The sequence below is a fragment of the Gekko japonicus genome, unplaced genomic scaffold (assembly GCF_001447785.1).
Source record: "Gekko japonicus isolate JY-2015 unplaced genomic scaffold, Gekko_japonicus_V1.1 scaffold46, whole genome shotgun sequence".
Taxonomy (NCBI): Eukaryota; Metazoa; Chordata; class Lepidosauria; order Squamata; family Gekkonidae; genus Gekko; species Gekko japonicus.
This window is the reverse complement of record NW_015169173.1, coordinates 540056-564946: the sequence shown is the minus strand read 5'-3', so window position 1 is coordinate 564946 and position 24891 is coordinate 540056. Positions and strand designations below refer to the sequence as shown.

At 46.2% G+C, this 24891-nt stretch overlaps 1 protein-coding gene across 3 annotated transcripts; it reads right to left on the bottom strand.

Annotated features, from left to right (window-relative positions):
- Positions 1-1308: 1308 nt before the first annotated feature.
- On the bottom strand, positions 1309-17984 carry FBXW2 (F-box and WD repeat domain containing 2). Of its 3 annotated transcripts, none has more exons than XM_015415832.1 (8): positions 17941-17984; positions 15229-15337; positions 14250-14759; positions 11504-11698; positions 10244-10377; positions 7046-7132; positions 5953-6122; positions 1309-3452 (listed from the first exon to the last, which is right to left on the bottom strand). In XM_015415832.1, exons 3-8 carry the CDS (start codon positions 14737-14739, stop codon positions 3164-3166), a joined length of 1365 nt encoding a protein of 454 aa, XP_015271318.1. In that variant the 5' UTR covers positions 14740-14759; positions 15229-15337; positions 17941-17984; the 3' UTR covers positions 1309-3163. The 3 variants fall into 3 exon arrangements, with proteins under 3 accessions (XP_015271318.1, XP_015271319.1, XP_015271320.1); XM_015415833.1 differs by lacking the exon at positions 17941-17984 and adding an exon at positions 17844-17880; XM_015415834.1 differs by lacking the exon at positions 1309-3452 and adding an exon at positions 4633-4792.
- Between the last annotated feature and the right edge of the window lie 6907 nt (positions 17985-24891).

Sequence of the window (24891 nt, the reverse complement as noted above, 5' to 3'; positions counted from 1 at the left end):
AGGATGCTAGACCAGCAGGGTTCTTAAGGCCAGAGCCACGATCCATACAGAAAGACAACATCTTGTAACATACTTGCATTCTTCCTTTTTATGTTGTTGTTCAGTCACACAGTTGAGTCCGACTCTTCGCGAGCCCATGGACCAGATCACGCCAGGCCTTCCTGTCTTCCGCCTTATATGTCTTTCCTCTTTATAAAGGTAAAGGTTCCCTTGCTCGAAAGCCAGTCAAGTCCGACTCTAGGGTTGCGGTGCTCATCTCCGTTTCAAAGCCGAAGAGCCAGCGCTGTCCGAAGACGTTTCCGTGGTCATGTGGCCGGCATGACTAAACACCAAGGCGCGCGGAACGCTGTTACCTTCCCACCGAAGTGGTACCTATTTATCTACTTGCAATTTCTTGCTTTCAAACTGCTAGGTTGGCAGGAGCTGGAACTAGAGACGGGAGCTCACTCTGTCATGCGGCACTCGGGTCTCAAACTGCTGAACTACCAACCTTCCACAGCCTGCAGTTCAGCGTCTTAACCACTTGAGCCACCGCAGCTTTATAGGGAGCAACTAAATGGTTCAATCAACTCCCAGTGACAGAGACAAGACAGACTTAAAACCACACCCTTCCTTGAGGGGGGCTATTGCTTCAACCACACTTACTTCCAAAGAATTGCAGAGATTACAGGGAGCCTTCCTGATGTGTGGGAAATGCTGGATTTGCAAAAAGCTCTTAATTATTCAGTGCATTTGTTGCTTAGGTCAGACTAGCAGCAATCTGACTGCAGGGTTATTCTCGGGTCATTGTTCGGGAATGACTGAGCGAGGGACCAAAACTGAACCAGGCTGAAAGTTTTCATAGCAGGGTGGGCGGGAGAGTTAAGCCAGCTACAGCAGTGGACAAAGAGCTACTGCCCTGTCCAAGTGCTCTTTTACCTTGAAAATAGTGCTGTAAAAATAACAAAGATGTGTTTTTGTTTTAAACTGAATATAGAGGAAATGCTGCTTTTAGAAGCAGGTGGTGAAAATAACAGTTCTTGGGCACAGAAGCCCGGTTTCCTGCAAACCCCCCCCCCCCAAAAAAGATTTGTAATGGATATCTAACTGAAATAGGCTTATGTTAACACCTGCCAGATGGAGATGGTGAGAACAAATGGAATCTTTTAAAGAAAACAACACCAAAAAAGAGCCAGCACGCATTCATGGAGCAGCCAGGCTTAATATGTCCACAGCTAATTCCAAAACCGTCCACCTCTCCAAGACAGCCATTGTGCTCTTTAATTATAGCTCTATTCAGAATACATCAAAAGGAGCCATTTGCAGGCATACTGCTGCTTTAACCACACCCTAGTGTCAAGGACTCAATTCACCCCATTAGCCAGCCAACTTGGAGCCTGCACCATTCGAGGACTTAACTCTTCATCACATTCACTGTTAATAAAGCAAGAAGAGGTGAGTTCGAGTGGATTTTAGTCCCCGAGGACCTAAAAATATTGGTTCAATCACTGAGTGCCAGCACAAAAGTCCAACCAGGCAGATGGTTTTATTAATATTGTTGTGTAAACTTTTGTAGCAAGTGCCGGAAGAAGACTGCCATCTTTGATCCAGCGCCCCTCCAAGAACAGAAGCACAGGTGGATGGGCAGCGAGAGAGTGAGCCCTCCCCTCCACATATTGTTCAACACTCTCTCGCCATATTTCAGTCTTAAATTACTTCAATTGGATTTCAAGCTGCCAGGCTTCAGCCAAACCACAGCTTTGGCCTCTGCACTGGAAAACAAATGGTGAAAAGAAACATCCCTGGAAAGATGGAGAGCTTCTTTTGATTTGAGAGTCCTGTGCTGGTAGCACTTCAGTGAGCCATTACAGGAACCAAAGCCCCCAGGTGCCTGTGGCAATTAGCAGGTAAGAAGAAGGCTGACAAGTGCATGCAGCTAGAATACTTCCTTCCAACTCTCTGTTGCCCAATTCCTTCCCTAAGCAAGGAAAGTGCTGTCCACTGGAGCTCTTGGCTACTACTCATCTTTGTAAGCATCTTGTTTCTTCTCATTAGATTCAGGAAGCCATGATGGAAACGGCTGCAGACTTCTTCTCGCAGAGAGATCAGGGCAAGAGGCGAACACCTGTTCCAAGGGAGCCAGGACTTTAAGAAGAATACTGACTCTGCTACGCAAGCAGGGTCAATGCTACTTTCAACCACACACATTTGCAGATCTTCCCTGTACTAGTAACCACTACAGGCACATAGAGCCTTCCATTGACTTGCTGGCTCATTTAAAAAGGCAGTTCTCTTAAATGGGCCCATGAATTTGCCTTGCAAGACAAAGCACGCCTCTGGTGAGAGATGCTTGGATGTCACCCCCTCCACCCCACCTGTTCCCCTCCACCATATGTAGAAGGGGAATGCCCATTCCAAAGGAGCCAGGCCTTGGGTAGAAAAAACTGAATTTGCTTTTTTCCAAATAATTGCAAGACCTCCTCCTTTAGTCGCTTCTAAGTAAGAGAACAGCTGAGGCTCCAGGAAGGGGGAGGGCCCACTTTCACTGCATACAGAGGTGTAGGTATGTGTGGTTAGTGAAGCGACATTTGATCAGCTACAGAGAAACCGATTAACCTGCTTGTAGCAATCTGGTTTTTCACAGTGGAGGTGAACGCCTTGAGAACAAGGTATTGGAAATGATTTGATTCACTACCTCCTTTTTTCTACCTGTGAGCAATGGGGGCAGAAGAGGGAAGGGCTGAGAGCCAATACCCTTCCCTTCCTTTGTACGGCGTCTCTTTCTTTTGTTCAAGGGGAAAAGAAAAACCAAACCAACAATCCCAAAGCCACAGTCGAGAAAGATGCCCCAATGTGTATGCTTGAACATGAATACTCAAGTCAGTAGAGTCTAGGATGTTAGCATGCCGTGGTGCATTAATGTTTCTAAAAAGAATAATAATAATAATAATAATAATAATACACACCCCTCTGTGTTACTCTGCACCTCCCCATCTCCTCCAATGCCCCAGAAAATTAAAGGTAAAATGATTGTACACTGATTGTACATTGCATGATGGTGTCTGGAAGATGCGCAGCTTTGGTTCATGCAAAGTCTTCTCTGGCTGACGTGTCGCTGGCAGTCTCAACTGTTATGTTCATTTGTTTAAAAAAGCCACATCACACGTGTATCTGCTGCTCCCCTTCAGCCGTGTTCCTTCCACAAAACCAGATGAATACTGTGGTCGGGCATGCTGGTGGCGAAGACCAAGCCCACGTCGTTCTGGCCGTCCAAGCCGTTGAGCCAAGACATTTCTCCAGCCAGAAAGCTTGACCCCCTCTTGGACTTCCTGTATTCTGGCAGTGGCCAGCGGCTAATCAGTTTCTCTGTCCTCAAATCCATGATGTACAGGTAGTGGTTATCAAACAGGAGGGCAAAAATGTCACCGAAGCCTAGCAAGGACAAGCTTGCAAACTCTGGAGGTTTGATAACCCTGAGGTGAGAAGAGGGCAGGGGGAGAAAAACAAAATCAGAAAACGCATGGCAGGTAAAGGACAGGTTAGCCAGAAACAAACAAGATTTAAACAGTGTTCAATCTAAGCCAGCGCCTGGATGCTGTGGTCAAAATGGAAGATGGAGAAGGCGCTGAAGTTAGATCCAGGCAAGACAAGAGGTATTCCTCGCATTGAAGCTTGATGTCCTGGAAAGGTCTGGTTTGCAACTAGATGGTGCAAGGTGGTCCCTCCCACGCTGTCTAAAGTGGGACCCACTTCTCAATTTCTCTGCTTTTCAAGGCCAACTTGCAAAAGTAACTCCATGCTACTTTCCCACATAAAATGCAGGACCTGCACATCAGTTAACAATGAACAAGTTTGCATTCTGTTCTTCTGTGCTCAGTATTGACAAATGTACAGCATTACGAAGCCACAGGCTCCATTTCATGCCTTAAGCAGAGGCAAATCCAAAACTGTCATTGAACCACCTCTCCTAACTCACTTGGGTTGCCCTGCAATAGTCACAACCCACTTTTGGACACCAAACCCCAGTCTGAGAACCACCAGTGTAATACTGTCACAACCAGAGTCTGCTAAGACCCTAGGGATCATATCAGAGACATCTTCCGAACCCAGGAAAACACATGACAGTCTAGGTGTTCCCCTTTCCCCCATTTAGATCATAGTTGTAGGATATCAATCCTCCTGGACAGGGCTGACCTTCTAGGCTAGACTACTGTAATGCACCAGAAGCTACAGCTAGTTCAAAATGTGGCTGCCCATTTTTAAAAACAGGAACAAATCATTTCTTCATGCAGTGCTTTTACTGAAACAACTTCATTAGCTTCCTATTTGTTCCCTGGTTTAGTGTTCACCGTTAGAGTCCTTCACACACCCAAAGGACCATTCCCCCCCATTTTGAACCTGCACACCAATTACACTCCTTAGGCCAATGCGTATTGGAGGTGCCTTCTCTTGCATGTCACAGTTGGCCATGGCCCGTTCCTTCTCTGTAGCTACCCCAAAACTATGGAACAAACTTCCCTTGAAGATGCAAAAATCTCCCTCCCAGCCAGCCTTCAAAAGCCAACTTAAAACTGCTTTATGTTAGTGGGCCCTTTATGAACTCACGTGTGTCTGAACTGTTGAGGTGTGATGGTGTTACCTGGCTTGGGCTCACTGAGGAATGGCAGGCTACAGTTGCTTCAAATGAACTAAAGCACTGTGATGTCGTATTAGGGGATTTAGCAACAAGGCCTCTGGCTCGGTGTCCTGCTTGGGGTGCTGGGGATCCAGAAGGGTCTGTGGCTGCCGATGCAGAGACCCCAGAAAGCAGCAGCTGGATAAGACCAAAGGTTCATCACATCCTGTTTCCAGACAGGTGTCTCAAGAGGCCTACAAGCAGGGGTTCAGAAGCTAGAGCCCCTCAACTGCTTACCCCACCACACACACCAGAACGGCCTCTCAAGTTTCCCTCTAGCTATCGCGGCCAATCACCACTGATGGGCCTCCCCTCCATGAATCTGTCTAATGCCGCTTTAGAGCCATCTCAGCTAGGGACCATCACCACGCCCTAGAACAGCAAGAATGCAGAAGAACGAGAAGAAAAGGAGAGCCACAGGGTGGAATCTGAAAGAGGCAGAGAGAATGGGCAGGGAAGAGAAATACACTTGGACAGGAATGCTGTAGATGTATGGGAAACAAGTCCACATAGGGAATGGAAATAGGGAGCCCCATCTTTGGCTGCTGTTTTGTGGCAGTAACTATCAATCCCGTTTTTACACCTTGGGTACACTGACCTAGATAGCCCAGGCTAGCCCAATCTCATCAGATCTCAGAAGCTAAGCAAGGTCAACCCTGGCTAGTATTTGGATGAGATTCCTCCATGGAATATCAGGGGTTGTGACTCGGGAAGCAGGCAATGGCAGACCACCTCTGAATGTCTTTTGCCTTGAAGACCCTACAGGGTCTCCGTGAGTCAGCTGTGACTGGACGGCACTTCCCACCACCAGCAGAAGCCCACCAGACCTGACAAGCTAACGTGTCCCAGCTGGGATGCTGCAAAAAGTCCTAAACAACCCTGCAAAGCACTCCCAGTCACTTGAAACTGCAGACAGAGGCCATCGCAGGCTAGCTGTTTCGTTAATCTTAACTTGTCCCTTCATAAAAATGAAGTGTTATCCATGGCATTCTCTCCCTTCTCTCTCCTGAAAAATTCCCAACAGGAGAAGAAGAGGAGAAGAAAAAAGATTCACTTGGGAGTCTCAGAGCGGCTTACAAACTCCTTTCCCTTTCCCTTCCCCTCCCCACAACAGACACCCCGTGAGGTGGGTGGGGCTGAGAGAACTCTGACGCAAACTGCTCTTTCAGATACAGCTGTGCCAGAGCTTGTGACTGACCCAAGGTCACATCAGCAGGTGCAAGTAGAGGAGTGGGGAATCAAACCCGGTTCTCCCACATTAGAGTCCTAGAATTCAGCCTGGAATTCAAAGTATTTACCTGAGAATATCATAGCTGGCAAAGTCCCACTGGTACAATCCAAGCGCTGAGCTACACACAATGTATTTCCCATCGAAGTGAAGCCGAGGCTGCAAAGAGATGCTGCGGTCTTCTGACACCGTCAGGGTTTTTAAGCATTTGCAGTTGATCTCTCTCCCGATGGGCCAGATCTATTTTAAAAAAATTACAACATGGAAAATTTGGGATCCTGTGGCAACAAGAAGGGAAACATTACTATTCTTGTGCCTAGAATGACCCCCCAGAGAACCGCTGTGGGTCTTATCACTCGCCCTTCAAATCCACCCTCAAATCCACCTTTACAATGAAGCCTTTGTCTATATATGAACCTACTTTATACTGGGTCAGACCACTGGCCCACTAGATATTGCCTAGTGTGACTGGCAACAGCTCTCCAAGGACTCAGGCAGAGAAAAGTCTTTCCCCATTTCCTGCTGTCCCAAGTCCTTTCGCCTGAGATGCCAAGGATGAAAGGTGGGACCTTCTTCATGCAGGACCGATACTTTACAACGGTACCATGGCCCCGCTCATTGGCATAACCCTTTTGTTCAAATAAGAAAGTAAGCCTAAGTCTGGGTAACTGCATTTGTGCACATTCATCCCTGCTGCCTTCTACTGTCAGAATTTAGACAGCAAGCTTCTCCAGGCCAAGACTTGGAACTTTTGTTTAGGTCAGCATGTGAAGTGCTATCTACCCATATTTTATTAAAAACAAGAAATAACTGAGAATTAGATAAAAACCTGGGAGCGCAAGCAAACAAACGTCAGGCAATGTTTTTAGAGGTGTTCTTGGATCAACTGTGTAGTATGTAGACAAGGCAATATATTATTTTGTAATATTAAACCCACAGTGAGGCTGGATTTATCTATTTGGAATGGAGCAGTGAGGATTTCAGGTCATCGGGACCTCTGCCTTTTATTGCATTCCACTGGTGGAGAGTATTTTATCATGGATGCATTTAGCTGTACACAACCAAGCAGATCTTCATGTATGCCTTCAGAATGTTCTCCTTACTGTTCAAGCCTGCAATCTCCGCGACTTCCGAGAGTTCAGCAAGACAGATGTGCTCATTACCTTGATTTCATACTTGTCGGCGCTTAAAAGAATGTAATCCCCAGGGCTGTGCATGACGGATTTGACTTCGCACTTTTGCAAGACCACCTGCAATGAGAAGAAAGGCGCGGTAAGGCCCAGGTTGCACAAGACCAGTTCGCAAAAGGTGCTGCACATTTGTTCGGGTATGTTTGCATCCTGGGTGGTAAAAGCCTCTCTAAAAAAAAGAACAGGTCCCAACATTCTGTAGCTCCAGAGCAGGGCCACCCAACTTTGTTGAGCTTGCAGAAAGACTTAGAATGTAGAAAAAGGAAAGTGGGTACCACCAGAAAATGGCTGCTGTGTAGGGCAATCCAAAAATGTTGGGGGTATGCAAGTCAAGCATCCTCCTAGGATGGAGGCAGCTGTTTTTGCCTGGGTGCTCCCTGCAGACACAAGGATGATGCCTCCCGGGATTGTCGGAATTGCCTCCTGCTCCAATGAGCTGGAGGAAAGCCAGAGTTGGTTCTTTGATTTGGGGGAAGAAATACTTTAGAGAAGACAACAATGAGCACCGGGAAACATACTGGTAGGCACCATGGCTCTCACAGGTCCCGTATCGGTGACCCCTGATCTGGAATGATCAAGAAACAGAATCCAGGCTTCCGGTCTATGGCGACACGCAGGCAGACGCAGGCAGACGCGACACGCAGGCAGACGCGACACGCAGGCAGACGCAGGCAGACGCATCTCCCGGAAACTCCGGGGATGTAAACGGCACACCAACGTGTGGGAAAGCCCCCCCGGAGCTTTGGTAAAAGGTTCCCAGCCAGGGGGCTTTTGTGAGGCGACCTCTTCGATGCCCGAAAGCCGGAGAATTGAGGCGCCCCTCCACCCTGAAGGTCCTGTCGCTGAGTGACCGTATGGTACAAGTGCTGCTGACTGGGTCAAGCGTTGGAGATCGGGTGAAATAAATGAAGACCAGCGAGGCCGAATGGCCAACAATGAACTGTGAGTCGGGTTGAAGCGAACATGAGGATATAAAAAGAAGCTGCCCCCCCCCCCAAAGAGCAACGGGAAAGCGAGCGGGGGAGGGATTCCTCCCAAACACATAGACAAAACATGGAAGGAAAGAGGGAGAGCTGAAAAATAAGTGATTAAAACTGTTTTAAGAGACTTACCAGAGTGCAGAAAAGCATTTGGGCAAATATCAGAGACTTTAGCAACTTTCTTGAAAAGTAAACAAATCCAAAAAGATGGCACGGAAGAAACCGGAGAAAGAGAAGCAGTTGAAAACGAAAGTAGGGGCCAGTCCTCGAATGGAGGAGGTCACTGAGCTCTCAAAACTTTTGGCTGACTCCCTGCACCCCTTGCTGGATGAGATCACTGGCATTAAACAAGAACTGTCAGTAACTGGGCAGAGTGTGGTAGAGCAGCAGATTCAACTGACGCAAGCCTTAAAAGCAACAGAGCAAATGGGAGAGAAGGCGAAGGAAATGGACGTCACTACTAAAAAAGTTAAGAAAAAGGTGCAAAAGCTGGAAATGAAGCAAGTTACAGAAGAGTCAAAGCTTTTACAGCTACAAATGGACAAAGCAAATTTGGTCCTACGGTTCCAAGGGGTCCAGGAAAATGTAGGAGAGAATCTGAAGCAATGGCTGAGTGAAGCAATAGCCCCAATGACAGATTTAACAGCGGAATACCTTTGCAGCGAGATGGATGTGATCTACAGATTTTATTCATCGTACATCAAGAAAAATAATCTGCCTGGGGAAATAGTGGTCAGATTCTCGAACAGACACATGAGATGCTATTTTGAAAGCAAATTCAGGAACACCCTTGAAAATTGGAGGCAATAATATCAGGATTTTAAAAGAGATTCCATTTGATATAAGACAGAAGAGAAAGAACTATAAAGAATTAATCCTTTTCTTAAAAACAAATGGCATCAGTTACAGGTGGTTAATCCCAGAAGGCATCACTTTCAAGATTAACAATAAAAAAAAAAAAGATTGACTCTGTTTTTAAAGCATGTGAATTTCTGCGGACACAGCTTGGGGAACCAGAAGAGGGCAAAGAGGAGGAAAAAGAAAGCAAATCTGATGGCGAGTTGGGCTCGGGGTCTTCGGACGAGGACTCCCTCTCTGAAAAGGGGGCGGCTGCCCCCAAAAGCTCTTATAAACTGAGGATTAGAAAAGATAAGAATAAATAAGAGCTGAAGGACTCTGATTTGTGCCTGAAGAAATGTGAAATAACTTGGGGATGCTCTGGGAATTTCTTTAAACAGTTAAAAGGGATGGTTAAACGATAATTAATCTAGCATAACCGACTAAATACAATGTATTATGAGTAGCTTTTTGAAAATAGCATGGTGTCAAGCTGATGTATGATCTCCTACTCTTGGGTTTTTAGTTAGTTGTGGGTCTTTTTCTTTATCCCCTAGATGTAGTTCCCTTCCTTATATTTTCTGTTGTAGTTTTGTAGTGGGTAACAAAAAACCAATAAAAACCTCCCCCCAGGAGGATGGGAAAAAAACAAACAGAATCCAGACCAAAGATTAGGCAAGAATAAGAACAAATGAGTCAAACCACAGGTTCATTTACTCCGGTATTATCTGCTCCAAAGGGCAGAGGCTCTCCAAGGTTGCAAGCAGAGGAGTTCTTTCCTGCACATGAGAGCCTTTAACTATCAGGGACCGAACCTGGGACCCTATTGCACACAATGTATGTGCTCTACCACTGAACCACTACTCCCGTCTCTTAGTCTGAAGGTATTCTGCTGCTTGGCATGAAAAGGTGTCAGGCTCAAAACCAGACACTTCTCATTAAAAGGATCAAAGATAGCAGGACTAGGAATGAGATCCTGGAGGGATATTTTAATTTTGGCTTGATCGACAGATTCTTCCATATTTGTTGTTAAACACTCCAGGAAACTGATGGATGAAGGGTACAGGCTACAAATTGAACAACTGAAAATGCTTTCCAGCCAGGACTAGACAGGCCTGCCTTGACATAGGATGCAGAATACTGAACTCACATTAGTTGGCGTTTTGATCTTGCTGCTCTCCCATCGTGGAAATCAAGGCAGCGGACAGGCCTTCCAAGGGGTCACTCACCCAGGGGCTGACCAAACCCAGATCATTCAAATCGATCAAATACCGAACAGGCCAAACCTTTCCCCAAACAACACACAGCATGGTGTTTACCCACAGAGAAACAAAATAAGCCAGGCCAGGCATACCTTAGTGACCCATTCTGTGTGTCCAGTCAACGTGTTGAGACACACTCCAGTCGACAGAGCCCAGACTTTCACAGTGAAATCCGCTGACCCGCTGACCAGGATATCCAACTCATCGTTGTAATCCACGCTAAAAACTACAAAGCGGAAGGCAGAAAGAACAATCTTAAAGATCAGCAAAGCCAACTTCCATTTTCTCACTGGGGACTAATCTGGTCAATTTCTTTATTCTATTTACATCCATCTTTGTCACTGGGGCAGGAGACAGATTACTGGACACAAAAGCAGTGCAAACAAACAGCATAAATGAAATAAATAATGCAACTAGATTAGGATTACAGAATAAAAGAACAATGGTCAAATGTTTTATCAAGGCTTCTTTTGGATTTCATCTGGGTGTCATCAATTATAAGGTCAGGAGGGAGAGCTGCTTGTCCCCCGACAAACTAGTAACAATGCCAGTAACTGGAAACTGCGACAGACATTCCTGAGCGAAGACAAAAATCTGTGAGCTGGAGGCTAAAAAACTGTGAGCTAGCTCACACGAACTCAAGCTTAGAGGGAACACTGCTTCCAAGCGCCTCCACCATCAGAAGTACGGTTAAGGGGCCACCGGGGTGAGGGCCTTCTTGATCATGACAACTGTTCTTCTGGAGCTCCTTCCCAACAGATGTTTGCTCACTTCAGCCTTGCTGGCATTCCATTGCATACTTCAAAGACAACAACTTTTTACTAGGGTCTTTACTGGATATTCTGCTCTTTAATGGCTGCACTGGTTTGTAATACTTTTTTATGATGTTAGTTTTAATTATACGGTTAAGGTGAGAATTAGGGACTGGTTGCTGGCGGAGGGCTTTGTTTTTACTGCAATGTTGTGGGGTTTCTATTTTTTTAAGCTTGTGGCATACCTGCCTGGACTGAAGGGCAGGACAGAAATGATTTCAGTAAAATCAATCTTGCAATTAGTTTCTGCCCAAAAATGCATGATTAACTGTGTAGATTTAGAAGGATGTGAAGTCTGCTTAGAATAACACTTCAGCAAATAACATCACTATGAAAAACTGCTCCTGAACACTTAAATTAAAAGGCAGCGCGGCCTTTTAATTTGTTAAAGAGCAATTTTTCATCGTGATATTATTCGGATGTGTTTGGGGCATTTTAAAGATATTCTTTGCACACACACAAAAATCCATTAATAAAGTGCAGGAAAGTCTTCAAACCAGTAAGACGCTTCTTCAGCCTCTTTTGGAGCCTGCAACATACCTGCTCCTGTGTGGCCTCGGAAGTATTGGGTCTTGGCTCCTGAGCTCCACTCCCAGCAGGCTACTGTGTTATCAAAAGAGCCTGTGACGAGTTTTTGCTCATCAAACTTCACTGCTGCACAGGTGTGGGTCTGTATCCCGTAGATGCACTGCCCCGTGCTCACGTCCCACAGCTTCGCAGACAAGTCGTCTGAACCTGCAGTTCAAAGGAACAGGAAGCACGTTGAATGCTATGCAATTATCTGCAAATGATATATTATTAAGTACTTTTTAACAGGGCTTTGGAAGACAGTTCTTTTGCTAGGAGACAGTGTAATCGTCAAAAGCTTGGCAAATAGAAGAGCTTTGTAAGGGCCTCACAAAGTCGCATTCCTCCTGTTGTCCAAAGGATACAATCTCTTGTGCCCTCTCTATGGCTGACTCAGCAAACATGAGAGGATGCAGAAACGCCGTGCGTTCTTTGTAACACAAATGGAAATCGAGACAGATGCACCTGAAGAGTTGCATTTGCCACCCCACACAAGAAATGCAGTCCACCACCTCTATCCAAACAAGCTCCTCAAAGCAAACTGGTGATCAGCCACTAAGCCTAAATACGCACACAAGGAGGAGACTTATTCCTTTCAGATCTGCATTCTGATCATTTTTGCCCAAGGAAGGCTTTCTGTGCATAGTTCCAAAGTCCTGCTTCCAAACATGCACTAATTATCCTACCCAGAGACAGCTTCAAGTCAACAACAAAGTCCTGCTTCCAAACATGTATTAATTATCCTACCCAGACACAGCTTCAAGTCAACAACACAGACACGAGTGTGAAGATCGGGAGGCCCATCGGTCAAGTCTGGGCTGATCTTCAAACTTAGCTTTCTCCCACAGGAATTGGCTATATAGCTCAGTGGTACAACACGTGCTCTGAATGCAGATCTTGGGGTCATCCCCATTTCAAAGAACCTGGGCCAGAGACCTTGGAGAGCTACTGCCTGCCAAGAGCTTGTGAACTAGATGAAGGGTTTTTAAACTGGGTTCTAGGAAACATGGTGCCTTAGAAAATGCTGGGGGACGGCAGCTCCTGGACAAGAATGTCAATCATGGCAAACAAACTTCCCTGAAAGGTTGTACACTGAAGCCACCCCACCCCTCGGTTATAGGGTGCACTTCCTGCTGTCCCTTCCAGCATGCAATCAGTCCACATTTCCTGTAAGCTTCCTTATAAAGGCTGAAGGACAACAAGGTGGCACAGCTGCTTTAAGGCGCTTCCAGATGAAAACGCCAGCCAAATTCACGGCCAGCAGACAATCCAGGCACTCAGAGCCTGGAGAGGGCCAGTAGACCTGGCCAGGGCCTCAAGTGAACTATGTGGGCACCTAAGAATGCACCCTCAAATGGTAACAATGGTTCAGTAGACCTAACTATGCAGAAATTCTGGACTGAAGGCCACTTCATGTGACTCAACTCAACTGCTACCTACTGCAGCTCCTGGTGATCAAATCAGCCAATCCTATAGGAAATCAACCCTGACTGTTCCCTGGAAGGCCAGATACTGAGGCTGAAACTCAAATACTTTGGCCACCAAATGAGAAGGGGGCACTCACTGGAGAAGACCCTGATGCTGGGAAAGATTGAAGGTCAAAGAAGACGGGGATGGCAGAGGATGAGTGTCATAGATGCAATGAACATGAAATTGAGCATACTCCGAAGCACTATGGAAGACAGGAGGGCCTGGCGTGATGTGGTCCATGGGGTCGCGAAGAGTCAGACTCAACTGTGCGACTGAACAACAAAAGCAGCTCCTGGAGCCACTTTCTTTGAGACACCTTAAAGCCAGAGGTGCACCCAGCAGACAAAGGCCCACTGGCCATTACTGTGGCATGCCAGATCTTTGCCATACAAAGCAATCTCAGCAGCTCCAAAGTGAACTTCACTGCAATTTAAACAGCTCCCCAGAGGTGCCTGTTCAGGGTAGAGAGACTCAACACAATGCTGCCTAGTGGCAGCTGAGCCTCACAACAGCCTTATCTGATAGGGAAAATCTAGGGCCTCCCTCCTATTGCTCAGGGACAAAGGCAGGCATAACATGGCACTCAGCCACCCTTATGAGTGGCCCTTTACCAGAACAATCCTAACAGAATACCAAATATCTGACAAACTTCAGTTTATAACGTCTGCTCAATGACTACTGTTTTTAGTTTCTGCATTGGTTGGCGCTTTTATGACCATTTCTTGTAACGTATCACATGTTTGATTTTACTGTTGTATGCACCTTTGCATCTTAGGAAAAAGAAATCTTCTAAAATAGATAAAGCCAGTCATTCCCAATGCAGACACAAAGCAAATTCACCTGCCCTCTGTCTATGCCTGGCCCAGTCACTGCTCTGGCCATTCATGTCCCTCCATTCAGGAATCATGCTTGGAGCAGTCAGGGTTGGGTTTCTCCAAGGGCAGGTTGTTCTTACTTTCTCATATGCTAAAGCAAGTGATTGAATGAAAACATGCTTCCAATTTTAATTCAGGAAAAGAAAAAAAAACATCTCTTTTGAGATAAAAAATGTGGGAAACGCTACATGACCCCAGAGGACAGATCAGTTTTGTTTCCCTCATACCACAGATGGGGAAGAGGGAGGCAAGAATGGTGTCTTGCCAAAGGCCACCCAGTGAGTTGGTGGCTGACGTGAGATCCAAACTAGCAGCTTCCTGATTTGCAGCTCATATCCTTTGCCAACAAGCCCAAGTTCTTTGGGCATTCCTACCTGTACAAAGAAGACCGTCTTTATAGTAAAGTGCATAAACCCTGGCACTGTGTCCAATCAGTGAGGAGGTCTCAAAGGCTTCATGGTCCTTCAGTTGTTTCATCCTTAAAATGGCCTTCAAGTACACCTTTTTCCAATGCAAAGCATCCTGGACAGAGTCATCGATCTGCCAGCCCAAATTCTTACAGGCAGTCTGCCACACCTCCATACAGGCACTTATGACCTTGTTCCACTGCTTGGAGACGAGGCAACACGTGAGTAAGGTCTGAGGGTCAAGCCATTTTAACAAATAAAAACTGAGTTCCAGCGGGAGGAGCTTGAGGAAGTCCCGTTTGAGGAGGGTCTCTAGATTATTGGAGAGATGCCTGAGCTGGACTGCCCCACTCAAGCCAATCAGGTGATCCAGCGTCTCATTTTTCTGCAAGTCCGTCAGAGAGAGAAACGTAACAGAAATGTTATCAAGCCATGCTTCAAAGTCCTTTCTCTCCATAAGGTTATGGAAACATTTACCTGCGGTACATCAAAATATGTTATTAGTTTTACGTAAAATCAAACACAAGCATCACTGTATATAAAAAACTGTCACACTCATAGCCTCTGTTGTGTTTCAGGCCCACACTGATAATATCAACCAGTACAAATATAACTCAAAATCAGCAACATCTGTAGGAAAACTGTCCATATGTTGACAACAATGAGGTCTAAAAACCTGCATGACTGCAACGCAACTGAGCTTGTGGAATTTTGCTGGCCAGTGCAAAATTATTTTGGCTTCATGTCAATCTCAGACTACTGTTAGAAATAAAGCACATTTCCAGTCCTCACGCTTATTGAGAAACTGTTTATAATTGGCCTTCCTTTGCACCAGGGAGCTAGATTAACTACTCCGTATGTTAGTTGCATCCAACTTTACAGCTCCGTTCCCTGCACTGCCTTTTCTCCCTGTATCAGACCTGGATGGGAAAAGATGCACACCAACCTTAGATAGTTGTCTGTGTTAGAATGTTGTTAAGCAGGCAGAAGCCAATGTCCTCCTCCTCTTTTCCTGAAGCCCAACAGGGCTTGGGATCCCACTGGGGCCATTCCTCCTGGAGGAGCAACGAGAACTGTAAGCCAGTGTGATTTACTCTAAGCAAATGAGTATTAGAAATAAGGGCATTAACACTAACTTAGCACTCACACTGTGTTGGTGCTGTACAGAGCTCAGCAAACCAAAAGCAGTATTTAAAATGAAGTAGATGAAGATGAAGGAAGAGGAGACTGGATTTATAACCTGCCCTTCACTACCTGAAGGAGTCTCAGAGCAGCTTACAATCTCCTTCCCCTTCCCACAACAGACACCCTGTGAGGTAGGTGGGGCTGACAGAGCACTCTCAAGAACTGCTGGTGAAAGAACAGCTCTGAAAGAACTTGTAACTGACCCAAGGTTGCACCAGCAGCTGCATGCGGAGGGATAGGTAATCAAACCCAGTTCTCCCAGTTTAGAGTCTGTGCTCCTAATCACTACACCATACTGGTTTAGCTGCACCAAATAATAATAGTAATAATAATGCAGTCCAAACTAGACAGATCATTCTACAAGTACTCAGCAGTACTTACAAAAATTGCGAGAACGTATAACACTAGTTCTGGCATTTATTGATTTTGCTACGAGGACACAACAAACCCCCTACACCTAAATATAAAATGCTTGCTAGAAATTAACAACTGCTACACTTATTTATTGAAAATGTGCTAATGAAAATGGGCATCCCTCTTTTTTCTCTGTTGGACACACTGGCTCATGCAATAAAGCCACATACATTAAAAACAACGCATTAAACATACATTAAAAACAACATTAAAAACAATGCAAAAGATTTTTGTTAAACATTTTAATTTTTTTAAAACATTTTAAAAACAATTCTTAAATTTTCTCTAAATTGCCTGCCACTTATAATTGTCCCTCAGAGACTATATAATGCACACTAAAACCATTTACAGAAATTTTGAACAATACCTTTCTAGCCTCTTTGGGAAGACCATTCCATAAAATAGGAATGGCCACTGAAAATGCACATACCCAAGCAGTTCTCACAACCCTGGGAAGGGGAGCAACAGAGACCCTGTGATGATGAATGGAGCTGCTATACAAGCTTATATGAGTGGAGAGAATCCCTCTGATATGAGGGCCTATTGTATCAGAAATACAAAATACTGAGGAAATACTGAAAATAAAATACCACTTGCACCAGAACTGTCTCTTCTCTACTGCGTAAAGAGATCCCAAGGAAATATCAAAAATTAACAGTACATGTGATAGTAACAGTCAAACATTTATGGTAAGTACTGGAAATCATGCATCTATGCAATAAAAAACAAATGGTTATTTAAGGTATTGGCTACATTTACCTTGGTGAAATTGTATGTACAATGATTGAATTTTCTATATCTAATCACAATACTTCCTGTTTGAACCGTGTGAGAAGTTTACAAATTAATTTAGATCAATATTTCAGTAATATATCATTTAGATTAATATCTTCCATTATTGAAACTCTGAAAATTTATATTATATGAGCCTTAATGTTTTATATTTGGTTAATACTTTGATTTTAAAAATGTATCTTTGTTTGGCTGTCTTCCTCTAGCCTTTCCTTATGCACCTATTTATACTCTAAAGTCTGTGGGAAGGATTTTGTGGTTTTTAATTTATGTTTCACCTTTCACAATACTTGTGTTTTTTCAGATGTTTGCATGAAACCTACTATTATTATGTAGGAGAGGAAAAGGGCAGAGATTACAAATAATAAAAATTCTGGCAGGAATTGGGTGAGAGCAAGTGAAGCGGGAGGTTTAAATTTGAATTTGGCTCTTGAAGTAGAAACTAAGTGAAGGAAAGGGAGACAAAAGGCTTGGGGGAGAGGGTATGTCACCAACATTAACCCAAAGAAGAAAAGTCCTAATCACCAGATCCTGGGAATCAAGAATCTGTTGCTGTTGCTGTCAATTCACAGCTGATTTATGGCGACCCGGTAGGGTTTTCAAGTCAAGAGATGATGTCCAGAGGCGGGCTGCCATTGTGTGCCTCTGCGTCACAACCCCGGTACTCCTTGGAGGTCTCCCATCCAAATAGTAGCCAGGGTCAACCCTATTTAGTTTCCAAGACCTGACGAGTCTGGGCTATCTAGATCAGGGCAGAATCAAGAACAGGAGAGGGCTATCGTCTTCATGGCGACCTGCGCCTAAACAGGACAGGGGACGGCTTCCAAGGCCTTCAGTACCTGATGGTGAGGGCCAAACAAGGAGAGAGGTCTGTGGCTTTCATGGCTGGCTAGTGCAGGATTCCCCCCCAGCATTTGGCTGGGCACTGAAGTAAACGGGATGCCGGGCTTAACGGACTTTGGGGCGTGATCCAGCTGGGCTCTTCTCCTACTCTAATCGTCACCTCCAAATAAGGCACGGACGTTCTCCCCTCCACTCCCGAATAGGGCCCTTCCTCAACCTCATCCCACACTCTCGCCCACCCGACCCCACTCGCGACTTCTTCTCCACCTCCCTCAAGGCTCCGCCCACTCGCCATAGTAGGCCGCCACGGCAAGCGCCTCCCCTTACCTCCCCCCACTAGCTGGCGCTTCCCTTCGCCCCCCTCCTTTTCCTCCTGCTTGCCCCCTTTTTTCGCTCTCTCGGCGCGGGGGGGGGGGGTCCGAACCTTTGGCCGCTGCCGCCGCCGGGTCCCAGCACAGACTCTACCCCAGGCACTTCCGGCGCGCGCACCCGACGTCATCGCCCAGCTCCTGTCGCCTTTCCCTCTCCCGATTTCCATCGCCCTGTACAAAATCCACTTCCGCCCTAACCAGGAAATGACGTTTCCTATCGCCGTAGGGCAAAGCGTATGTTCAAAAATAATATCCAGATATAGGATTGCTAATCTCCAGGTAGGGCCTGGAGGTCCCCCGCTTTGACAGCTGATCTCCAGCCTACAGAGATCAGTTCCCCTGGAGAAAATGGCTGCTTTGGAGGGTGGCGTGGACTCCCCCTCCTGGGGTCCCTCCCCTCACCAAATCCTGCCCTCTCCCGGATCCACCCCCAAAGTCTCCAGGTGTTTCCGAACCCAGAGGTGGCAACCCTCTATATGCTTTTTGAAGTTTGAAAGGAAGACTGGTCGTCGAGGGGAACGCGCTAGAGTTGCACGTACAGCCTGAACGTCCGAAGAATATTCAAACGCCGGTTTCTGACGGCCACTCCGCTGTGCTTACATATAAAACCTCTAGAGATTTCATGAGCGGAGTGAGTTCCGGAAGCTCGTCCCGTGCCACAGATTTCTGTTAGTCTTTAAGGTGCTGCTGGACTCTCCCTCTTTTCTACTCCTCTAGAGACTCTTTCTTAGAGGCTAGAGCGGAACGCCAGAATTCCCTTAAACCGGAAGTGTCGATGAAGGCGTTCGAGAGAGGCTCTGTTTTTTTAATCTCTATGTCCTAGACCTCCAAGGCCTAGAGAGGCCCAACAGTAGTGGCCTACGGGGGAATTTTTAGCGGAAGGGCTTCCGGTTCGGTATTGTTTTTGCTTCCCCTCGCACAAAACAGCCTCTGTTCTTTATGCCCGCCCCGCAGCTGATCCCAGAGATAGCTTTTGGTGGCTTGTGCCCAAACAGAGGCTTTGTCCTTGGACTCCGAGCGAGGGGAAGGTGAGTTTGAGTCCAGGCCGCGCAACCTCTTGCTGTGCTCTCGCCTGGAGACGCTCGGTTTTCGTCCCAACACCGCTGCTGTTTGTGTGTGCTCTTTAGCGGGGACTGATCTGTTGAGGGTTAGGTATTAAAGCAAGAGAAAGGACACCAGCCAAGGGGGCTAGAGGCAAAAGTGACCCAGGTAAGACCCCTAAGAATCTTCTTCTGGAGAAACTGACTCAGATTTGATCTGTATGTTGTGTTGGTACCGTCGCTGTGCCTGGACTCAGCTCCAACTGAGAGGTGTCCCTCCCCCCCCCCCCCGGGTTGCCAGCTCTGGGTTGGAAAATACCCAGATACTTTGGTCGTGGATCCGGGAGAAGGCGAGGTTTGGGGAGGGGAGGGGCCTCCTCATGGTACAATGCCAGAAAGTCCACCCTTCAAGGCAGCTATTTTCTCCAGGGGAGATGATCTCTGTCAGCTGGAGATCAGTTGTAAAAGCGGGGTATCTCCAGGCCCCACCTGGAGGCTGGCAACCCTATCCTCCCACCTAGCTGTTATTGGCGAGGTCAACAGGATAAGAGAGAGGAGCCAGATGCTTCATCATTCCTAAGTCCAGCTCAGATCCATCCTCCATCTGTCCAAATGCAGCCAGTCATCCATCCATCCATCAGGTCTGGGTGTCTGGGTCTAGCTGCAATGCTGAGGCCAGCAGGGAAAGATGCCATAACAAGGCACCTCTCATGTTTGGGCTCAGTGCTCCATCTAAGAGCCCCTTTTCCCTCCCAGCTGCCAGTAAGGTTGCCAGATGTCTAGAACAAACATCTTGTTTCTTTAACAGATGTTTAATGTACAGAAATGGATAGATGAAGTGTTTCGTGGCATGGAGTTGAATAACATTTCCTGGCAATTGCTGCAGATCACACTGATATTAAAAGGACAGCTAGAGGGACCGGTTTTAAAACTGGCAGCCCTAGCTGCTAAATGCCATTGCTAATGCATATTTTAATTAATATTTGTGTTAGATTTAAGTTGGTGCAAGCTGCTTTGGGAACAATTTTTTGGGGAAGGGAGGGGTTGAAAAGTGGAATGGTGAAGTATATAATGCATGCTCAACAAAATCTGATGGTGTGAATGGACTATAATTTCAGTTTGGCTGGGGATGGGGGATTACAATTTTCAATGTGGGGGGAAATCTTTGGCAGCTGTTGTTAAGTTACACAATAACTTTTAGGTTCTCCTCTCACGAGATGAGGGTTTGCTATTTAGGACTTAGGTTGTAAAAACAGAAGTAAAAGTAAATTTAAAAAGTTGGCTCAGTGGTCTGCCTTGGTACAAGTCAGCTTCCTATGTTCCTTCCTTTAGCATTCACTCTGCTTAAAGAGCATCACGGGGTTGCCTCTCTGACCCCCCCCCCACGCAGGCCTTATTGTCAGTGATTCCCAGTTTGATGCCTGTGGCCAGTATGGTATTTGCCAGTGTTCTACTTAGTGCCCACTTCTTCCCTTCAAACAAACATCCAGTCCTGGCTTTCCTTCATGTCATGGAGCAGGAGGTGCTTCAGAAGAGCCCGGGAGACATCACCTTTGTGTGTCTACAAGGAGCATCCATTTGGAAACAGCGGCCTCCGAGGTGCTTGGCTTGGGACCTAACATTTTGTGATACGTCCCAGTATTTTGCTATTGGCCTCCCCATCCCTGTGGCAGACTCAAAATTCCCAAAGTGTCTTCAAGCAGGGTAGCCAGATCCCCACTGGCCGTCCGCTGGGGGATGGGGGGTGAGGGTAGGGTTGCCAGAGCCAGGTTGGAAAACTCCTGGAGATTTGGGGATGGAGCCTGGGGAGGACAGGGACCTCAGTGGGGTACAATGCCACAGAGTCCTCCCTCCAAAGCATCCGTTTTCTCCAGGAGAACCGATCTCTGTAGTCTGGAGGTGAGCTGTAATTCCAGGGGATCCTCAGTCCTACCTGGAGGGTGGTATTCTTAGCCTTCAGGTTCAACAATGGTGGGGACACTTGTCTTCAGGTTTTCATAGGGAATGACCCCTGCCATTAATTGCTGTCCAAAACAAATAATTAGAATTAATAAGAAGGAAGCATTAAGGCTGCTAGAGAAAGCCTTCTGACTGCCAGTGCTACTGCCTTATCCCAAACTGTTCTGTGTGTGGTTGTGGATACTCAGGAGTGAGGGAAAGGCAAGGTTTCCGTGTTTCTGTGCTGTCTTCATTATTACTTCATATGATGAGCTGGCTGACATCAAAGTCTGTATGATGCACGGTTTCCTCAGGTCACAATGACGAAAGCAAGGGGAATGTTGGGTGTTCAGAGTGTTTTGAGATGCTGAGTTATATTTCTATCTCGTAATGTAAATGTCATCGCTTGTTGCTTTTCGTCCCAAGCGATCTAATGAGGTAGGTTTAAGCTGATTACTTCTGATTGACCCAAGCAAGCTTCATGGCAAAACAGAGACTTGAATTGAGGCTCTTCTGGTTCACAAGTGGTTTGCGGATAAATATACCAGGCAAAGTGATGTACTCCGGCGATGTGATGTACTTCTAAATTTCCGTCTGCATCCATGGGGAAAGTATTTGCATACTTGGGGCTCTCTCTCTCTGAAACCAGCCAGGCTTGGAAGTGCTGCTGTGTAGCTGTACTGTGTCCATTGTCTTATGATATGGTGCAGAAAGAGTGGTATGATTTTCCCCTCCCCATTTTAAGTTTGCCCCTAAGGAAGAGTCCCGAGCGACTGGAAGGCTTCCACGCTGTTTTTTTAAAGAAATATGCCTCTCCGTGAATGTCTTCTGTTTTCTCCCCCTGGTCTTGCAGCTTTGGATACTGCAGAGATGGGAGCCCTGCAGCTGCCTGGGAGGCTCCTATAAAGAATTGACTCAATATTAAGCTCTTTAAAGAGGATAGCTGCAGAATAAGACCTGTATTAGGACCAACTGGAAGGTCGCAAAGAAATAGAGTTGCCAGCAGCCTGGAGGAGAAGCGCTGTGCTGCTTTACCAGAGGCTTAATGGGAGGAAATCAGTGTTCCCTCTAAGCTGAGTTAGTGTGAGCTAGCTCACCATTTTTTAGCCTCCGGCTCACACATTTTTGTCTTAGGAAGGATGGCTCCAGAGCAAACTAATTTATGCAGCAGCCAAATTGCTCACTCACAACTTTAATGCCAGTAGCTCACAAGGTAGAATTTTTGCTCACAGGACTCCACAGCTTAGAAGGGAGTATTGGTGGAACTGGGCAGTTAAAGTTTTTAAGGGCATGGAGGCAAATATCTCCTGGTAAATAACATCACACTTTTTGTTGTTGTTCAGTCGCACAGTTGAGTCCGACTCTTCGCGACCCCATGGACCAGATCCCGCCAGGCCCTCCTGTCTTCCACCGTCCTCTGAAGTTGGCTCAATTTCATGTTCGTTGCATCGATGACACTGTCTAACCATCTCATCCTTTGCCGTCCCCGTCTTCTTTGACCTTTAGTCTTTCCCAGCATCAGGGTCTTCTCCAGTGATTGCTCCCTTCTCATTTGGTGGCCAAAGTATTTGTGTTTCAGTTTCATTATCTGGCCTTCCAGGGAACAGTCAAGGTTGATTTCTTTTAGGATTTGATCTTCTTGCAGTCCAAGGGACTCTCAAGAGTCTTCTCCAGCACCATAGTTCAAAAGAATCTATTCTTCGGCGCTCGGCCTTCCTTATAGTCCAACTCTCGCAGCCATACATGACTACTGGGAATAACATTGCTTTGACCATGCGGACTTTTGTTGGCAGGGTAATGTCTCTACTTTTTATCATGTTGTTTAGGTTCGCCATCGCTTTCCTCCCAAGGAGCAGGCGTCTTTTAATTTCATGGCTGCAGTCACAGTCTGCGGTGATCTGGGATCCCAGGAACGTGAAGTCTGTCACTATTTCCACGACTTCCCCTTCTATTTGCCAAGGAGTGATGGGGCCGGATGCCATGATCTTAGTTTTTTTGATGTTGAGCTTCAAGCCCACTTTTGCGCTCTCCTCTTTTACCCTGAGCAAGAGGCTCTTTAGGTCCTCTTCACTTTCAGCCATTAGAGTGGTATCGTCTGCATATCTGAGGTTGTTGATCTTTTCCCCAGCAATCTTAATTCCCGCTTGTGATTCATCCAGGCCAGCATTTCGCATGATGTACTCTGCATATATATTAAATAAGCAAGGTGACAATATACATCCTTGTCGTACTCCTTTTCCTATGCTAAACCAATCAGTTGTTCCATATCCGGTTCTAACTGTCGCTTCTTGGCCCTTATACAGGTTTCTCAAGAGACACGCAGGACATTTTCCCCCCTCCAGGTCGTTGGCAACCCTACAAAGAACTGACCCAGTTTTGTAGTTAAACAAAAAAATCATATTGAATGTTAAAAAAATTTGGGTGTTGGGGAAAATGTAGCTGTGCAGGATGGAAAAGTTCTAATCTGCAACTTTATGATAAGATGGAGGATACAGAAATGCTGGCTTTCCCTTTTTACCCAAGATTTATTTATCCATTTTTGTGTGTTGTTTTCTTTCTGGGACTCAAGGAGGATTACACAGAGTGAGTCAGTAATCTCCAGTTTCCGATCCCATTCCCTGGTAAATCACTCTGCCTAATTTGCCCCCATTTTGCATTTGGTGGCAGTTTGGGGGATGCTCTAAAACATTTACATGCTTCATTGTGTGCTAGAGGTCTGGTGCTTCTCAGTCCCAAGAAATTAAGTCTCTGGAGGAGCTAGAGGTGTCTTGGTCCTACTGCACATTCATGTGCATAGACAATAAGGCACCATGTAGCTTTCAACCTGCTGTTTTTCACACTGAAGCTATAAAGGTCTCTTTTTAAATGTTGATAGAGAATCTGCTGTAGGACAGGCTGCTGCACAGCATTTGGGCTGCAGAAAACCAGCTGCTGGCAGCACCTAATAGTGTGTTTATGGGAAGAGGGGAATCCGTGAAGTGCAAAAAACCCAAAAGGGTGGGGGGGGGGAGTTCCAAGAACACAAAGCTGTATTTTCCACCTGTGAAATATTGGAAGGTATGAGGATGTATTATGCAGACTTAGGCTCAGTTTGGACATCACATAAAGCTATAGTTTAATGAAACAAATAGTGGTTAACTGACTACTGAATGTGGAATACTCCACTAAGTTGGTTTATTAAATTCAGTCTGAACTGTGGCTTCAAGAGATGTAAGCACAGACATCCTGCCTTGCTCCTGAGTGGTACCCTCAGGGGTGCCAGCCTCCAGGTGGGACCTGGGGATCCCCTGGAATTACAGCTCATCTTCAGATTACAGAGATCAGTTCCTCTGGAGAAAATGAATGCTTTGGAGGGTGGACTCTAAGGTATTGTACCCCACTGAGGTCCCTGTCCTCCCCAGGCTCCAACCCCAAATCTCCAGGAGTTTCCCAACCTGGATCTGACAGCCCTTTTCCCCCCCCCATCCCCTGCCAGAGACTGGGGGGGGGGGGAGACCTGGCAACCCTTTCGGGTGGAGGCTACAAAGAAAAAGCAATGAAACCAGCATTTGCCAAGGCAAATCAGGATTTGAGTGATCATCTGTGAGCAAATCCTGGTTCAGTGTTAAAATGTGCCGTAGTGTCATGTGATGTCTGAACTTGTTTACTCAGAAGTGGGGTTACTCCCTGGTAAATATACATAGGTTTACTGCTGCCCTAATTAACAGTGCAATCCTAAATAGGTCTGCTCAGAATCCTACTCATGTCTATGCAGTGTGTTACTCCCACAAAAAGATTGCACTGTAGTAGAAAAAGGCCTGGCGCGATGTGGTCCATGGGGGTCGCAAAGAGTCAGACTCGACTGTGCGACTGAACAGCAACAGCAACCGGAGACGTTTGGTGCTGAAATATCTCAGGCTGCCCCAACAGAGATAGCAAAACATTTGAAATTGCAGCAGTCAGCAGTTACCCGGTTTTGCCCCTAGCACTAATTGAAGCACAGAGGACCCTTGTGATGTGGAGAGGCGAAGTCAAGAATAACATGGC

Excerpts from the sequence above, each read along its gene's own strand:
- FBXW2 (XM_015415832.1), bottom strand. The coding sequence starts at position 14,739 with ATGGAGAGAAAGGACTTTGAAGCATGGCTTGATAACATTTCTGTTACG. Across the intron at positions 11,699-14,249 it reads AGACGGTCTTCTTTGTACAG|GTTCAGACGACTTGTCTGCG; the intron begins GTAGGAATGCCC and ends TTTGAACTGCAG. Across the intron at positions 10,378-11,503 it reads CCGAGGCCACACAGGAGCAG|TTTTTAGCGTGGATTACAAC; the intron begins GTATGTTGCAGG and ends TCCGCTTTGTAG.